We start from the raw sequence: 13,369 nt of genomic DNA, 5'->3' as shown, positions 1-13,369 counted from the left end.
GAATGCCTTCTCCAAGTCCACAAAGCACTTGTAGACTGGTTGGGCAAACTCCCATGCACCCTCAAGGACCCTGCCGAGAGTATAGAGCTGGTCCACAGTTCCACGACCAGGACGAAAACCACACTGTTCCTCCTGAATCCGAGGTTCGACTATCCGGCGTAGCCTCCTCTCCAGTAGACCTGAATAGACCTTACCGGGAAGGCTGAGGAGTGTGATCCCACGATAGTTAGAACACACCCTCCGGTTCCCCTTCTTAAAGAGAGGAACCACCATTCCCGGTCTGCCAATCCAGAGGTACCGCCCCCGATGTCCACGCGATGCTGCAGAGTCTTGTTAACCAAGACAGCCCCACAGCATCCAGAGCCTTAAGGAACTCCGGGCGGATCTCATCTACCCCCGGGGCCTTGCCACAGAGGAGCTTCTTAACTACCTCAGCAACCTCAGCCTCAGAAATAGGAGAGCCCACCACAGTTAACTTGTTATATATTGTTTTATTTAGAGATATCAGATAATGGCTTTTTTGCCGATATCTGATATTCCGATATTGTCCAACTCTTTAATTACCGATTCCAATATCAACCGACACCGATATATACAGTCGTGGAATTAACACATTATTATGCCTAATTTTGTTGTGATGCCCCGCTGGATGCATTAAACAATGTAACAAGGTTTTCCAAAATAAATCAACTCAAGTTATGGAAAAAAATGCCAACATGGCACTGCCATATTTATTATTGAAGTCACAAAGTGCATTTTTTTTTTTTTAACATGTCTCAAAACAGCAGCTTGGAATTTGGGACATGCTCTCTCTGAGAGAGCATGAGGAGGTTGAGGTGGGCGGGGGGTGTATTGGCGCTCTGTACTTCTCCCTACACCGGTCATACATTTTACTTTTTGAAACCGATACCAATAATTTCCGATATTACCGTATTTTTCGGACTATAAGTCGCAGTTTTTTCCATAGTTTGGCCGGGCTCCAGTGCGATTTATATATGCTTTTTTTCCCTTCTTTATTAAGCATTTTTCGGCAGGTGCGACTTATACTCCGAAAAATACGGTACATTTTAAAGCATTTATCGGCCGATAATATCGGCAGTCCGATATTATCGGACATCTCCGGTTTTATTAATTACATTTCTGAGTTAGTTTCTCTGTTGGCATTGGAAATTGTTACATTACCTAGAGGCAGTAGAGAGTTTGCTCTCAGTGCTGCTGGAGTGCTCACCAAGTGTTAAGAGTTGGGGATGTAAAGATATAAACATTTTATATCACAGTTATTGTGACCAAAAATTAGCACCATTATTATAATCACAGTATTAAAGTACTTTAGTACTTTCAATTGTTTTAAAAACTAAAATAGAGACAGAAAAGTCACTATTTTGCATGTTTTGTGTTTCTTGTGCTTCACTGAAAGTGTTTTAGTCCTAGTATTTCATCTGTCTTTTATTGTTTTAAATATTACTTTGTGCTCTAGCACTTGAAGATGTATTTGAATGATAAGTGCCTTCAAAATTTAAATCTATTGTTATTCATTCGAAGATTTGGTTGTCCTACTCTATTCAGCGGTCCTTGAACGCTGCGTAAAACCCCTCCAATCATTTTGTGCCATGACTTTAATGTGCACAGTTGATCATCTTAGTTATTCAGACAGTAATGTGTTGTCAGTTTACATTGGGTTATGTCCTTTCTTAATGGGGAGAGACGTTAATGTCTCTTGTTTTCATGTTAGCATTTAAGTCCAGTCAGTCCTTGAGTTAATCAAAGTGCGGTTATCAATCCTGGTTTTCCGATCACTTTTTAAACGCTAATAGTAACTGTGGGGAGTTTTACTAATTAGTTATTACTAATATCGTTAATCGCTACATGCCTCGTTAAAACATCCCGAGTGACGTGACGTCACGAGCAACCCAGCGAGCCAAACGTGGCACTGTTGGGTTTTAGGGTGAATCGGTGCCTGGTAAGACCGGCCATATTCAAATCCAGCTTCTGGCATCCTGGTCACTGCCCTTGTGTCCTTGGGCAAGACACTTCAGCCACACCGGTGTACATAGCTTACATGTACAAACCCCGTTTCCATATGAGTTGGGAAATTGTGTTAGATGTAAATATAAACGGAATACAATGATTTGCAAATCATTTTCAACCCATATTCAGTTGAATATGCTACAAAGACAACATATTTGATGTTCAAACTGATAAACATTTGTTTTTGTTGCAAATAATCATTAACTTTAGAATTTGATGCCAGCAACACGTGACAAAGAAGTTGGGAAAGGTGGCAATAAATACTGATAAAGTTGAGGAATGCTCAGCAAACACTTATTTGGAACATCCCACAGGCGAACAGGCAAATTGGGAACAGGTGGGTGCCATGATTGGGTATAAAAGTAGATTCCATGAAATGCTCAGTCATTCACAAAGAAGGATGGGGTGAGGGTCACCACTTTGTCAACAAATGCGTGAGCAAATTGTTGAACAGTTTAAGAAAAACCTTTCTCAACCAGCTATTGCAAGGAATTTAGGGTTTGCACCATCTACGGTCCGTAATATCATCAAAGGGTTCAGAGAATCTGGAGAAATCACTGCACGTAAGCAGCTAAGCCCGTGACCTTCGATCCCTCAGGCTGTACTGCATCAACAAGCGACATCAGTGTCTAAAGGATATCACCACATGGGCTCAGGAACACTTCAGAAACCCACTGTCAGTAACTACAGTTGGTCGCTACATCTGTAAGTGCAAGTTAAAACTATCCTATGCAAGGCAAAAAACGTTTATCAACAACACTCAGAAACGCCGTCGGCTTCGCTGGGCCTGAGCTCATCTAAGATGGACTGATACAAAGTGGAAAAGTGTTCTGTGGTCTGACGAGTCCACATTTCAAATTGTTTTTGGAAACTGTGGACGTTGTGCCCTCCGGACCAAAGAGGAAAAGAACCATCCGGATTGTTATAGGCGCAAAGTTGAAAAGCCAGCATCTGTGATGGTATGGAGGTGTATTAGTGCCCAAGACATGGGTAACTTACACATCTGTGAAGGCGCCATTAATGCTGAAAGGTACATACAGGTTTTGGAGCAACATATGATGCCATCCAAGCAACGTTACCATGGACGCCCCTGCTTATTTCAGCAAGACAATGCCAAGCCACGTGTTACATCAACGTGGCTTCATAGTAAAAGATTGCGGGTACTAGACTGGCCTGCCTGTAGTCCAGACCTGTCTCCCATTGAAAATGTGTGGCGCATTATGAAGTCTAAAATAGCACAACGGAGATCCCCGGACTGTTGAACAACTTAAGCTGTACATCAAGCAAGAATGGGAAAGAATTCCACCTGAGAAGCTTAAAAAATGTGTCTCTTCAGTTCCCAAACGTTTACTGAGTGTTGTTAAAAGGAAAGGCCATGTAACACAGTGGTGATTATGCCCTTTCCCAACTACTTTGGCACGTGTTGCAGCCATGAAATTCTAAGTTAATTATTATTTGCAAAAAAAAATAAAGTTTATCAGTTTGAACATCAAATATGTTGTCTTTGTAGCATATTCAACTGAATATGGGTTGAAAAGGATTTGCAAATCATTGTATTCCGTTTATATTTACATCTAACACAATTTCCCAACTCATATGGAAACGGGGTTTGTAGATAATGGGTACAGGTTTGAGTCACTACAGAAAAAGTGCTACATAAACATAACTCTTGATTTGGATAAAAAAGGTGAGAAACACTAAATTCATGGCCAGCAAGAGTCTTCAACACAAGGTGATGTTAAATGTTAATTTGTAATGATTTTGCATTGTTTTCTGCAGGAAAAGTAGAATTATTCAGTGAAATATATTTAGAAGAAGAAGAAAGGAAATAGCACGTGTGTTCTTTCAGATGAGGGCCTGGTTGGACATGATGTGGACGTTTAGCCGATGGAGAGTACCTTGAGGAAGTCGTCAAACTGAGGCTGCAGCTCCTTCATGATGGTCTCGGCCCTGTCAAGTGACGCGTGTTTCTGCTGCGCTCCAAACTCCTGGGAGAAGTCAAACAAGTCCGGGTCAGACGGAGGGCGCACACAGCGAGCACACGGACGCTACCTTCGCCTTGGCCAGGTGTTCCGCAGACCTCATGTGATTCTGCACCGCCTCCGTCGTCGTGGGTAGGAGCAGCTGGCACGCGGCGCAGTGGAACAACGCCACCTTGGTCATGTGCTCCTTCTCCTGCAGAGCTGATGATGAAGATGATGATGATGATGATGCAAAGACTGTTGTGCAGGTCGCGGGCGTGGACTTTCCATGAAGACATCTTGGTTACCTGGAAGATCGCGGTCATCTACGGGCGGGCTGCACCTTATGCTTTTGTACAGCAAGATGTCCTGCAACATGAGAACATAGGATCAGAACTTTATCAGGACCCTCACACTCCTGGGCCACAACTGGACACACTTGTCAAATCACACAAGACACTTTGGTCTGCAGGCGTCAGGCCCTTCTAAGCGGTGACAATGTTATACACCTAGCCCCTTAAACTGTTTAAAATGTTACACCAGGCCTGGGCAATTATTTTGACTCAGGGGGCCACATTTAGAGAAAAAATGTCTCTGGGGGCCGGTATATCTATTTTAGGAACACGAATACAAAACCTCACAATAATGTCTGATTGAATGCTAAAAACGTTATGGCAGACAGCCTTTAAAAAAACGGAATGGAATTGTACATTTTTTTACTGAATGAGACACCCAAAATGTACATGTAAATTTGTGATTTACAATATTAACTATGAACGATAAAACACTGAATATTGACAACACATGAACGTCACACCCCCACTCGATCGAGATATTTGACAATCAAGCGAAATGCAATAAAATGAAACCAACACAGAATGTTTGACAAAGGTTCTACAAACCCCGTTTCCATATGAGTTGGGAAATTGTGTTAGATGTAAATATAAACGGAATACAATGAGTTACAAATCATTTTCCACCCATATTCAATTGAATGCACTACAAAGACAACATATTTGATGTTCAAACTTATAAACTTTTTTTTTTTTTTTTTTGCAAATAATTAACTTAGAATTTCATGGCTGCAACACGTGCCAAAGTAGTTGGGAAACGGCATGTTCACCACTGTGTTACATGGCCTTTCCTTTTAACAACACTCAGTAAACGTTTGGGAACTGAGGAGACACATTTTTGAAGCTTCTCAGGTGGAATTCTTTCCCATTCTTGCTTGATGTACAGCTTAAGTTGTTCAACAGTCCGGGGGTCTCCGTTGTGGTATTTTATGCTTCATAATGCGCCACACATTTTCAATGGGAGACAGGTCTGGACTACAGGCAGGCCAGTCTAGTACCCGCACTCTTTTACTATGAAGCCACGTTGATGTAACACGTGGCTTGGCATTGTCTTGCTGAAATAAGCAGGGGCGTCTATGGTAACGTCGCTTGGATGGCAACATATGTTGCTCCAAAACCTGTATGTACCTTTCAGCATTAATGGCGCCTTCACAGATGTGTAAGTTACCCATGTCTTGGGCACTAATACACCCCCATACCATCACAGATGCTGGCTTTTCAACTTTGCGCCTATAACAATCCGGATGGTTCTTTTCCTCTTTGGTCCTGAGGACACGACGTCCAAAGTTTCCAAAAACAATTTGAAATGTGGACTCGTCAGACCACAGAACACTTTTCCCCTTTGTATCAGTCCATCTGAGATGAGCTCAGGCCCAGCGAAGCCGACGGTGTTTCTGGGTGTTGTTGATAAACGGTTTTCGCCTTGTATAGGAGAGTTTTAACTTGCACTTACAGATGTAGCGACCAACTGTAGTTACTGACAGTGGTTTTCTGAAGTGTTCCTGAGCCCATGTGGTGATATCCTTTACACACTGATGTCGCTTGTTGATGTAGTACAGCCTGAGGGATCGAAGGTCACGGGCCTAGCTGCTTACGTGCAGTGATTTCTCCAGATTCTCTGAACCCTTTGATGATATTACGGACCGTAGATGGTGAAATCCCTAAATTCCTTGCAATAGCTGGTTGAGAAAGGTTTTTCTTAAACTGTTCAACAATTTGCTCACGCATTTGTTGACAAAGTGGTGACCCTCGCCTCATCCTTGTTTGTGAATGACTGAGCATTTCATGGAATCTACTTTTATACCCAATCATGGCACCCACCTGTTCCCAATTTGCCTGTTCACCTGTGGGATGTTCCAAATAAGTGTTTGATGAGCATTCCTCAACTTTATCAGTATTTATTGCCACCTTTCCCAACTTCTTTGTCACGTGTTGCTGGCATCAAATTCTAAAGTTAATGATTATTTGCAAAAAAAAAAAAATGTTTATCAGTTTGAACATCAAATATGTTGTCTTTGTAGCATATTCAACTGAATATGGGTTGAAAAGGATTTGCAAATCATTGTATTCCGTTTATATTTACATCTAACACAATTTCCCAACTCATATGGAAACGGGGTTTGTACATGCACTTATCTCATTTTGATATTCCCAAGAATGTTTGACAATGGTTCTACATGCACATATCTCACGTCAGTTTCAAAGACACAGTAGGGGTGCTCAAAACAAAAATCAATTCGCATCCAAATTGTGATTTTTAATTGAACCGATTTCTCAATCGTTTTATAATTTTCCAGAATCGATTAAAAAAAATAATTGTGGGGCCAAAATATATATATATATTTTTTAAAGAATACATTTTTGGAATAAAACATGAAACAACTAGTAATGATATTTTTATTATTACAGATAATGTTGCTTTTGTAAATGTTTTGTTGTCGTTTTTTAGTGTTGTATTTACTAAATATTGTATTTGTAGGTCTTCTCAGTTGGTTTGTACATTTCTGTCCTAAATTTTGTAAAAGTGGGATTAGGTGGGACTTTACTTAATTAGGTGGGACTTGCTCCATGTTCCTTCATTAGATGCACTCTCAGAGTTTTGTCAATACAATTGGAAAAATAAATATTTTAGGCCAAAAGAGCTTTTGTAGCCTTTTTTTCCCCCAAGAGGTTTACCATCATTTACATACCAAATGATACATTACCAGAATAGTGTTGAATGGAGGATTGAACAGTCATCCCAAGAATCACAATTGAACCATGAACCCTAAAGACTCCCACGCATTATAGGAGTCTTTTTTGGGCGTCAAAATGAAAACAATAAATACATTTAGTCAGAAAGTATTCGAGTGACGTTCATTACTATTCGCTGTGGGCACATGTGCCCGCAGCAAAAACCAGAACAACAAAAACAGATTGGCTGGTAGCGTCTCGTGGGGCTTTGCGCCCGCTGGAGGCACCAGAGGTGTACCTTAGTGTTGCCCAGAAGACAAAGTGTCAACAGATGACTAGAAGTGTTTTTATTCACTCACAACCTAACACTTGATTTATTTCAGATTTGTGTTAGATTTCATTTACAGTGCAACCTGAATGTATTCACAGCGCTGAATTTTTTCCACTTTTTGGTATCTTCCAGCCTTATTCCAAAATAGAAGACGTTCATTTTTGTCCTCAAAATTATACACACAATTCCCCATAATGACAATGTGAAAACATTTATTTTAGAAATATTTGCAAATCTATTAAAAATAAAACTCATAAATGTCATGTACATAAGTATTGAGAGCCTTTGCTCAATACTTTGTTGATGCACCTTTGGCAGAAATTCCAGCCTCAAGTCTTTTTGAATACGATGCCACAAGCTTGGCACGCCTTTCTTTGGGCACTTTCAACCATACCTCTTTGCAACACCTCTCAAGCTTCATCAGGTTGGATGGGAGGGTTTTCATCCAGGATGTCTCTGTACATTACTGCATTCACATTTCCCTCTATCCTGACTAGTCTCCCAGTTCTTGCTGCTGAAAACCATCTCCACAGCATGGTGCTGACACCACCATGCTTCACTGTAGGGATGGTATTGGCTTGGTGATGAGCGGTGCATGGTTTCCTCCAAACATTCATGCCAAAGACTTCAATCTTTGTCTCATCAAATTAGAGAATTTAGTTTCTCATGGTCTGAGAGTCTTTTAGGTGCATTTTGGCAAACTTTTGACTAAGATATGGCTTCCGTCTTGCCACTCTAACATACAGGCCTGATTGGTGGATTGTCCTTCTGGAAGGTACTCCTCTCTCCAGAGGAATGCTCTGACAGAGTGACCATGGGGTTCTTGGTCACCTCCCTAAGATGAATGCAGCAATGTACAGAGACATCCTGGATGAAAACCTTCCCATCCAACCTGATGAAGCTTGAGAGGTGTTGCAAAGAGGAATGGTTGAAAGTGCCCAAAGATAGGTGTGCCAAGCTTGTGGCATTGTATTCAAAAATACTTGAGGCTGGAAGTGCTGCCAAAGGTGCATCAACTAAGTATTGAGCAAAGGTTTTGAATATTTATGTACAGGTAATTAAGTTGTTCAACAGTCCAGGGCTCTCCGTTGTGGTATTTTAGGCTTCATAATGTGCCACACATTTTCAATGGAAGACAGGTCTGGACTACAGGCAGGCCAGTCTAGTACCCGCACTCTTTTACTATGAAGCCACGTTGATGTAACACGTGGCTTGGCATTGTCTTGCTGAAATAAGCAGGGGCGTCCATGGTAACGTTGCTTGGATGGCAACATATGTTGCTCCAAAACCTGTATGTACCTTTCAGCATTAATGGCGCCTTCACAGATGTGTAAGTTACCCATGTCTTGGGCACTAATACACCCCCATACCATCACAGATGCTGGCTTTTCAACTTTGCGCCTACAACAATCCGGATGGTTCTTTTCCTCATTGGTCCGGAGGACACGACGTCCACAGTTTCCAAAAACAATTTGAAATGTGGACTCGTCAGACCACAGAACACTTTTCCACTTTGTATGAGTTCATCTTAGATGAGCTCAGGCCCAGCGAAGCCGACGGCATTTCTGGGTGTTGTTGATAAACGGTTTTCGCCTTGCATAGGAGAGTTTTAACTTGCACTTACAGATGTAGCGACCAACTGTAGTTACTGACAGTGGGTTTCTGAAGTGTTCCTGAGCCCACGTGGTGATATCCTTTACACACTGATGTCACTTGTTGATGCAGTACACGGGCTTAGCTGCTTACGTGCAGTGATTTCTCCAGATTCTCTGAACTCTTTGATAATATTACGGAACGTAGATAGTGAAATCCCTAAATTCCTTGCAATAGCTGGTTGAGAAAGTTTTTCTTAAACTGTTCAACAATTTGCTCACGCATTTTTGACAAAGTGGTGACCCTCGCCCCATCCTTGTTTGTGAATGACTGAGCATTTCATGGAATCTACTTTTATACCCAATCATGGCACCCACCTGTTCCCAATTTGCCTGTTCACCTGTGGGATGTTCCAAATAAGTGTTTGATGAGCATTCCTCAACTTTATCAGTATTTATTGCCACCTTTCCCAACTTCTTTGTCACGTGTTGCTGGCATCAAATTGTAAAGTTAATAATTATTTGCAAAAAAAAAAAAGTTTATCAGTTTGAACATCAAATATGTTGTCTTTGTAGCATATTCAATTGAATATGGGTTGAAAATGATTTGCAAATCATTGTATTCAGTTTATATTTACATCTAACACAATTTCCCAACTCATATGGAAACGGGGTTTGTAATTTTGTCTCTACAAATGGTAATAATGCTCAGTTTTGGTTGACACTCTCATACTCTTTTTCCACTGCAGCAACCTTTGCGGTTTAATCGGGTTTCACTTTTCGTTGTCCCAGGGAGTCGTGTCCTTATGTGACAGGTTACACCTCCAATCAGGGGATACCAAAAAGGGAGGTCAGTGTGAGCTATGACATTAATTTATGTTCCTTTTGTTGGATGCAAAGCAATGAGTTTGCTTAGGTGCAAGTTTACACTGCAGCTTTTGATTCCAAATTTTCTGTCACAAATTGGCAAACCGTTGGGCAATCGATTTTAAAAATATACTTAAAAATCATGATTGTGTATAATATTCAAATAAAGAATTAATGCTAAGTAAGATTACAGTATTTGTTCTGGAATGTGAGCAAACATCTGTCACAGAGATCAAACACCTCCTGCTCGCCAAAATAAATTGCTCAATTTTGGCGACATCTAGCGGTCATACTAGTCCATTACCTTCAGGCCCGACGCAGGAAGTTGAATGATTTACTGGATACTTTCTAATAAGCTTCTTCCTTAGACACTTTGTATGTGTAATATGCAACTATAATGATTTGATACTCCTTTATAATGACAAATGTCACCTTTTACACTGCAATATTGTTCAATTATGGACAATTATTACCTATGTCTAGCTCATACTTGCCAACCTTGAGACCTCCGATTTCAGGAGGTGGGTGTGGTCGGGGTGGGGCTGGGGGCGTGGTTGGGGGCGTGGTTAAGAGGGGAGGAGTATATTTACAGCTAGAATTCACCAAGTCAAGTATTTCATATATATATATATATATATATATATATATATATATGTATATATATATATATATATATATATATATAAAATCTAAGAAATACTTGACTTTCAGTGAATTCTAGCTATATATATATATATATATATATATATATTTATTTTATTATATGTATATATAAAAGAAATACTTGAATTTCAGTGTTCGTTTATTTACACATATACACACACATAACACTCATCTACTCATTGTTGAGTTAAGGGTTGAATTGTCCATCCTTGTTCTATTCTCTGTCACTATTTTTCTAACCATGCTGAACACCCTCTCTAATGATGCATTGATGTGTGGCACGCACAAAAGTGCTTTCATCAAATGCATTAGAGTCTGGAATCTTCCATCTCTCCCTAGCATGGCCCAAAACCGGTCAATCTTTGCTTCCTGAGGAAGATCTTCAGTGCCAAGCACTTGGTAGTCCACTACTTCTTCCCGGAGGCTATCCAGGTCCAATCGCAGCTGCGATTGGACCTGGATCTTCATCTTACTCGTCGTCGGCGTCGCCATGGCTGTATCTTCCTCGTTCTTCTGCTTCGTCTCCTTGTGTGCGCAGTTGTGCACTGCACTTTCTAAAAGCCGTATATGTTATTGATTTTATAGATAGCAGTATTGTCCTGTTTAAGAGTGTCACAACATTGCTGTTTAAGGCAGACGAACTGCTTTACGGTAGACAAAAACATGACTGCTGTTGTTGTGTGTTGTTACCGCGCTGGGAGGACGTTAATGAAACTGCCTAACAATAAACCCACATAAGAAACCAAGAACTCGCCCTCGATCATTCTACAGTTATAATGTGTTTGGGCAGGCACACTGTTTATATCGTGGGAAAGCGGACTCAGGTCCGCATGGAGCTGGAGGGGGTGTGGCCTCCAGCTCCGCCTGAATTTCGGGAGATTTTCGGGAGAAAATTTGTCCCGGGAGGTTTTCGGGAGAGGCGCTGAATTTCGGGAGTCTCCCGGAAAATCCGGTAGGGTTGGCAAGTATGGTCGAGCTTGTGTGCAAATATGTTCTTAGCTCCTAGTAGTCTAGCATGTTTATCTGTTGTAAATAACTTTAGTAAAATACAAAATAAGATCAAATTTGTGTGCTTACTGGAAGACATTTAGATGTTAAATAAAGTTTGCACAAGTAAACACACTACAATACTGCGTGTATCAGAACTAATATCTCAGCTATTAGACGCAAGCCAACATCATCCAATACTAGCTGTACGATATCAATATCGGATCCAGACACCCCCACTGTTAAACTATATAAAAACAAATCTGAGTAATCTTACTTTTTAATTTGTATCAACTGCAGTAAATTATGCATAATTTAAATGAATTTAAAAAAGAATGTCGGGGTCAGAATGTCAAAACACATTTTTCAAACAATTACTTGAAGTGGCAAAAACAACTGAGAAAATTGAGGAATGCTCATCAAACACTTATTTGGAACATCCCACAGGTGAACAGGCTAATTGGAAACAGGTGGGTGCCATGATTGGGTATTAGGACAGCTTCCGTGAAATGCTCAGTCATTCACAAACAAGGATGGGGCGAGGGTCACCACTTGAACAAATGCGTGAGCAAATTGTTCAACAGTTTAAGAACAACATTTCTCAACGAGCTATTGCAAGGAATTTAGGGATTTCCCCATCCACGGTCCGTAATATCATCAAAGGGTTCGGAGAATCTGGAGAAATCACTGCATGTAAGCAGCAAGGCTGAAAATCAACATTGAATGCCCGTGACCTTCAATCCCTCAGGCTGTACTGCATCAAAAACCGACATCAGTGTGTAAAGGATATCACCACATGGGCTCAGGAACACTTCAGAAAAACACTGTCAGTAACTACAGTTGGTCGCTACATCTGTAAGTGCAAGTTAAATCTCTACTATGCGAAGCGAAAGCCATTTATGAACAACACCCAGAAACGCGGCCGGCTTCGCTGGGCCCGAGCTCATCTAAGATGGACTGATGCAAAGTGTTAAAGTGTTCTGTGGGCTGACGAGTCCACATTTCAAATTGTTTTTGGAAACTGTGGACGTCGTGTCCTCCGGAACAAAGAGGAAAAGAACCATGTAGCCATAAACCCAGAAGTTGGTCAACTTGAAATAGACCTGGAGATGGCGAGAAAGACACAAATCTTCATGAGGATTAGGATTAATCTTTCATCTAAACGGGGAAATACGAACATCACATCAGTGGTTAGAGTGTCCGCCTTGAGATCGGTAGGTTGTGAGTTCAAACCCCGGCCGAGTCATACCAAAGACTATAAAAATGGGACCCATTACCTCCCTGCTTGGCACTCAGCATCAAGGGTTGGAATTGGGGGTTAAATCACCAAAATGATTCCCGGGCGCGGCCACCGCTGCTGCTCACTGCTCCCCTCACCTCCCAGGGGGTGATCAAGGGTGATGGGTCAAATGCAGAGAATAATTTCGCCACACCTAGTGTATGTGTGACAATCATTGGCACTTTAACTTTAACTTAACTTAAGTTGTCATCTACGTGGGAGCAGACATTGCACCTTAAGGGCCATGGTAGCAAACTGGGCGGATTACAAATGGAACGTGAAACCTCTTCCAGACTCCATGCTTTTATCACAGAGGTCAGCACATCACCACCGAGAAGATACTTGGGTCAGGCCTCACCGCCTTACAACTGCCGTTCTTCCGCCCAACCATGCATAACTGGGGTATGGCTTCCCCTGCGGCCTGTGAGTGTGGTGCAGACCAGGTGATAACATCCTGCTCCATATATGGCCACCCTGATGGGGACTCGTGGTGTGGACGAGAACTTGTTCAGCTGTTATAGAGTGGTTTCACACCCTCCTGAGGAGAAGGTCTCTCTCCAAACCAAAAAGAACATCATTAAGGGCCTGATTCACTAAGATCCAAATTAGAGATGTCCGATAATATCGGCCTGCCA

The 13,369-nt window shown here is 41.4% G+C and overlaps 1 protein-coding gene across 7 annotated transcripts in view; it reads right to left on the bottom strand.

The window, feature by feature from the left end:
* The window catches only part of LOC133588513 (uncharacterized), a 62,716-nt gene that overhangs the window by 2,184 nt on the left and 47,163 nt on the right, over positions 1-13,369 (bottom strand). For all 7 annotated transcript variants that reach the window (XR_012049314.1, XM_061941111.2, XM_061941119.2 and 4 more), the window contains 3 exons: positions 4,298-4,358; positions 4,081-4,211; positions 3,927-4,016 (listed from right to left, as the gene is read on the bottom strand). Coding sequence is in view for 6 of the 7 variants with exons in the window: in XM_061941111.2 (XP_061797095.1) it covers positions 3,927-4,016; positions 4,081-4,211; positions 4,298-4,358 (282 nt within the window). In the remaining variant the exon portion in view is untranslated. The remainder of the gene's footprint in view (positions 1-3,926; positions 4,017-4,080; positions 4,212-4,297; positions 4,359-13,369) is intronic.

The sequence above is a fragment of the Nerophis lumbriciformis genome, linkage group LG03 (assembly GCF_033978685.3).
Source record: "Nerophis lumbriciformis linkage group LG03, RoL_Nlum_v2.1, whole genome shotgun sequence".
Classification (NCBI taxonomy): Eukaryota; Metazoa; Chordata; class Actinopteri; order Syngnathiformes; family Syngnathidae; genus Nerophis; species Nerophis lumbriciformis.
Note: the sequence above shows the minus strand (reverse complement) of the source record. Positions and strands in the feature narration are given on the sequence as shown.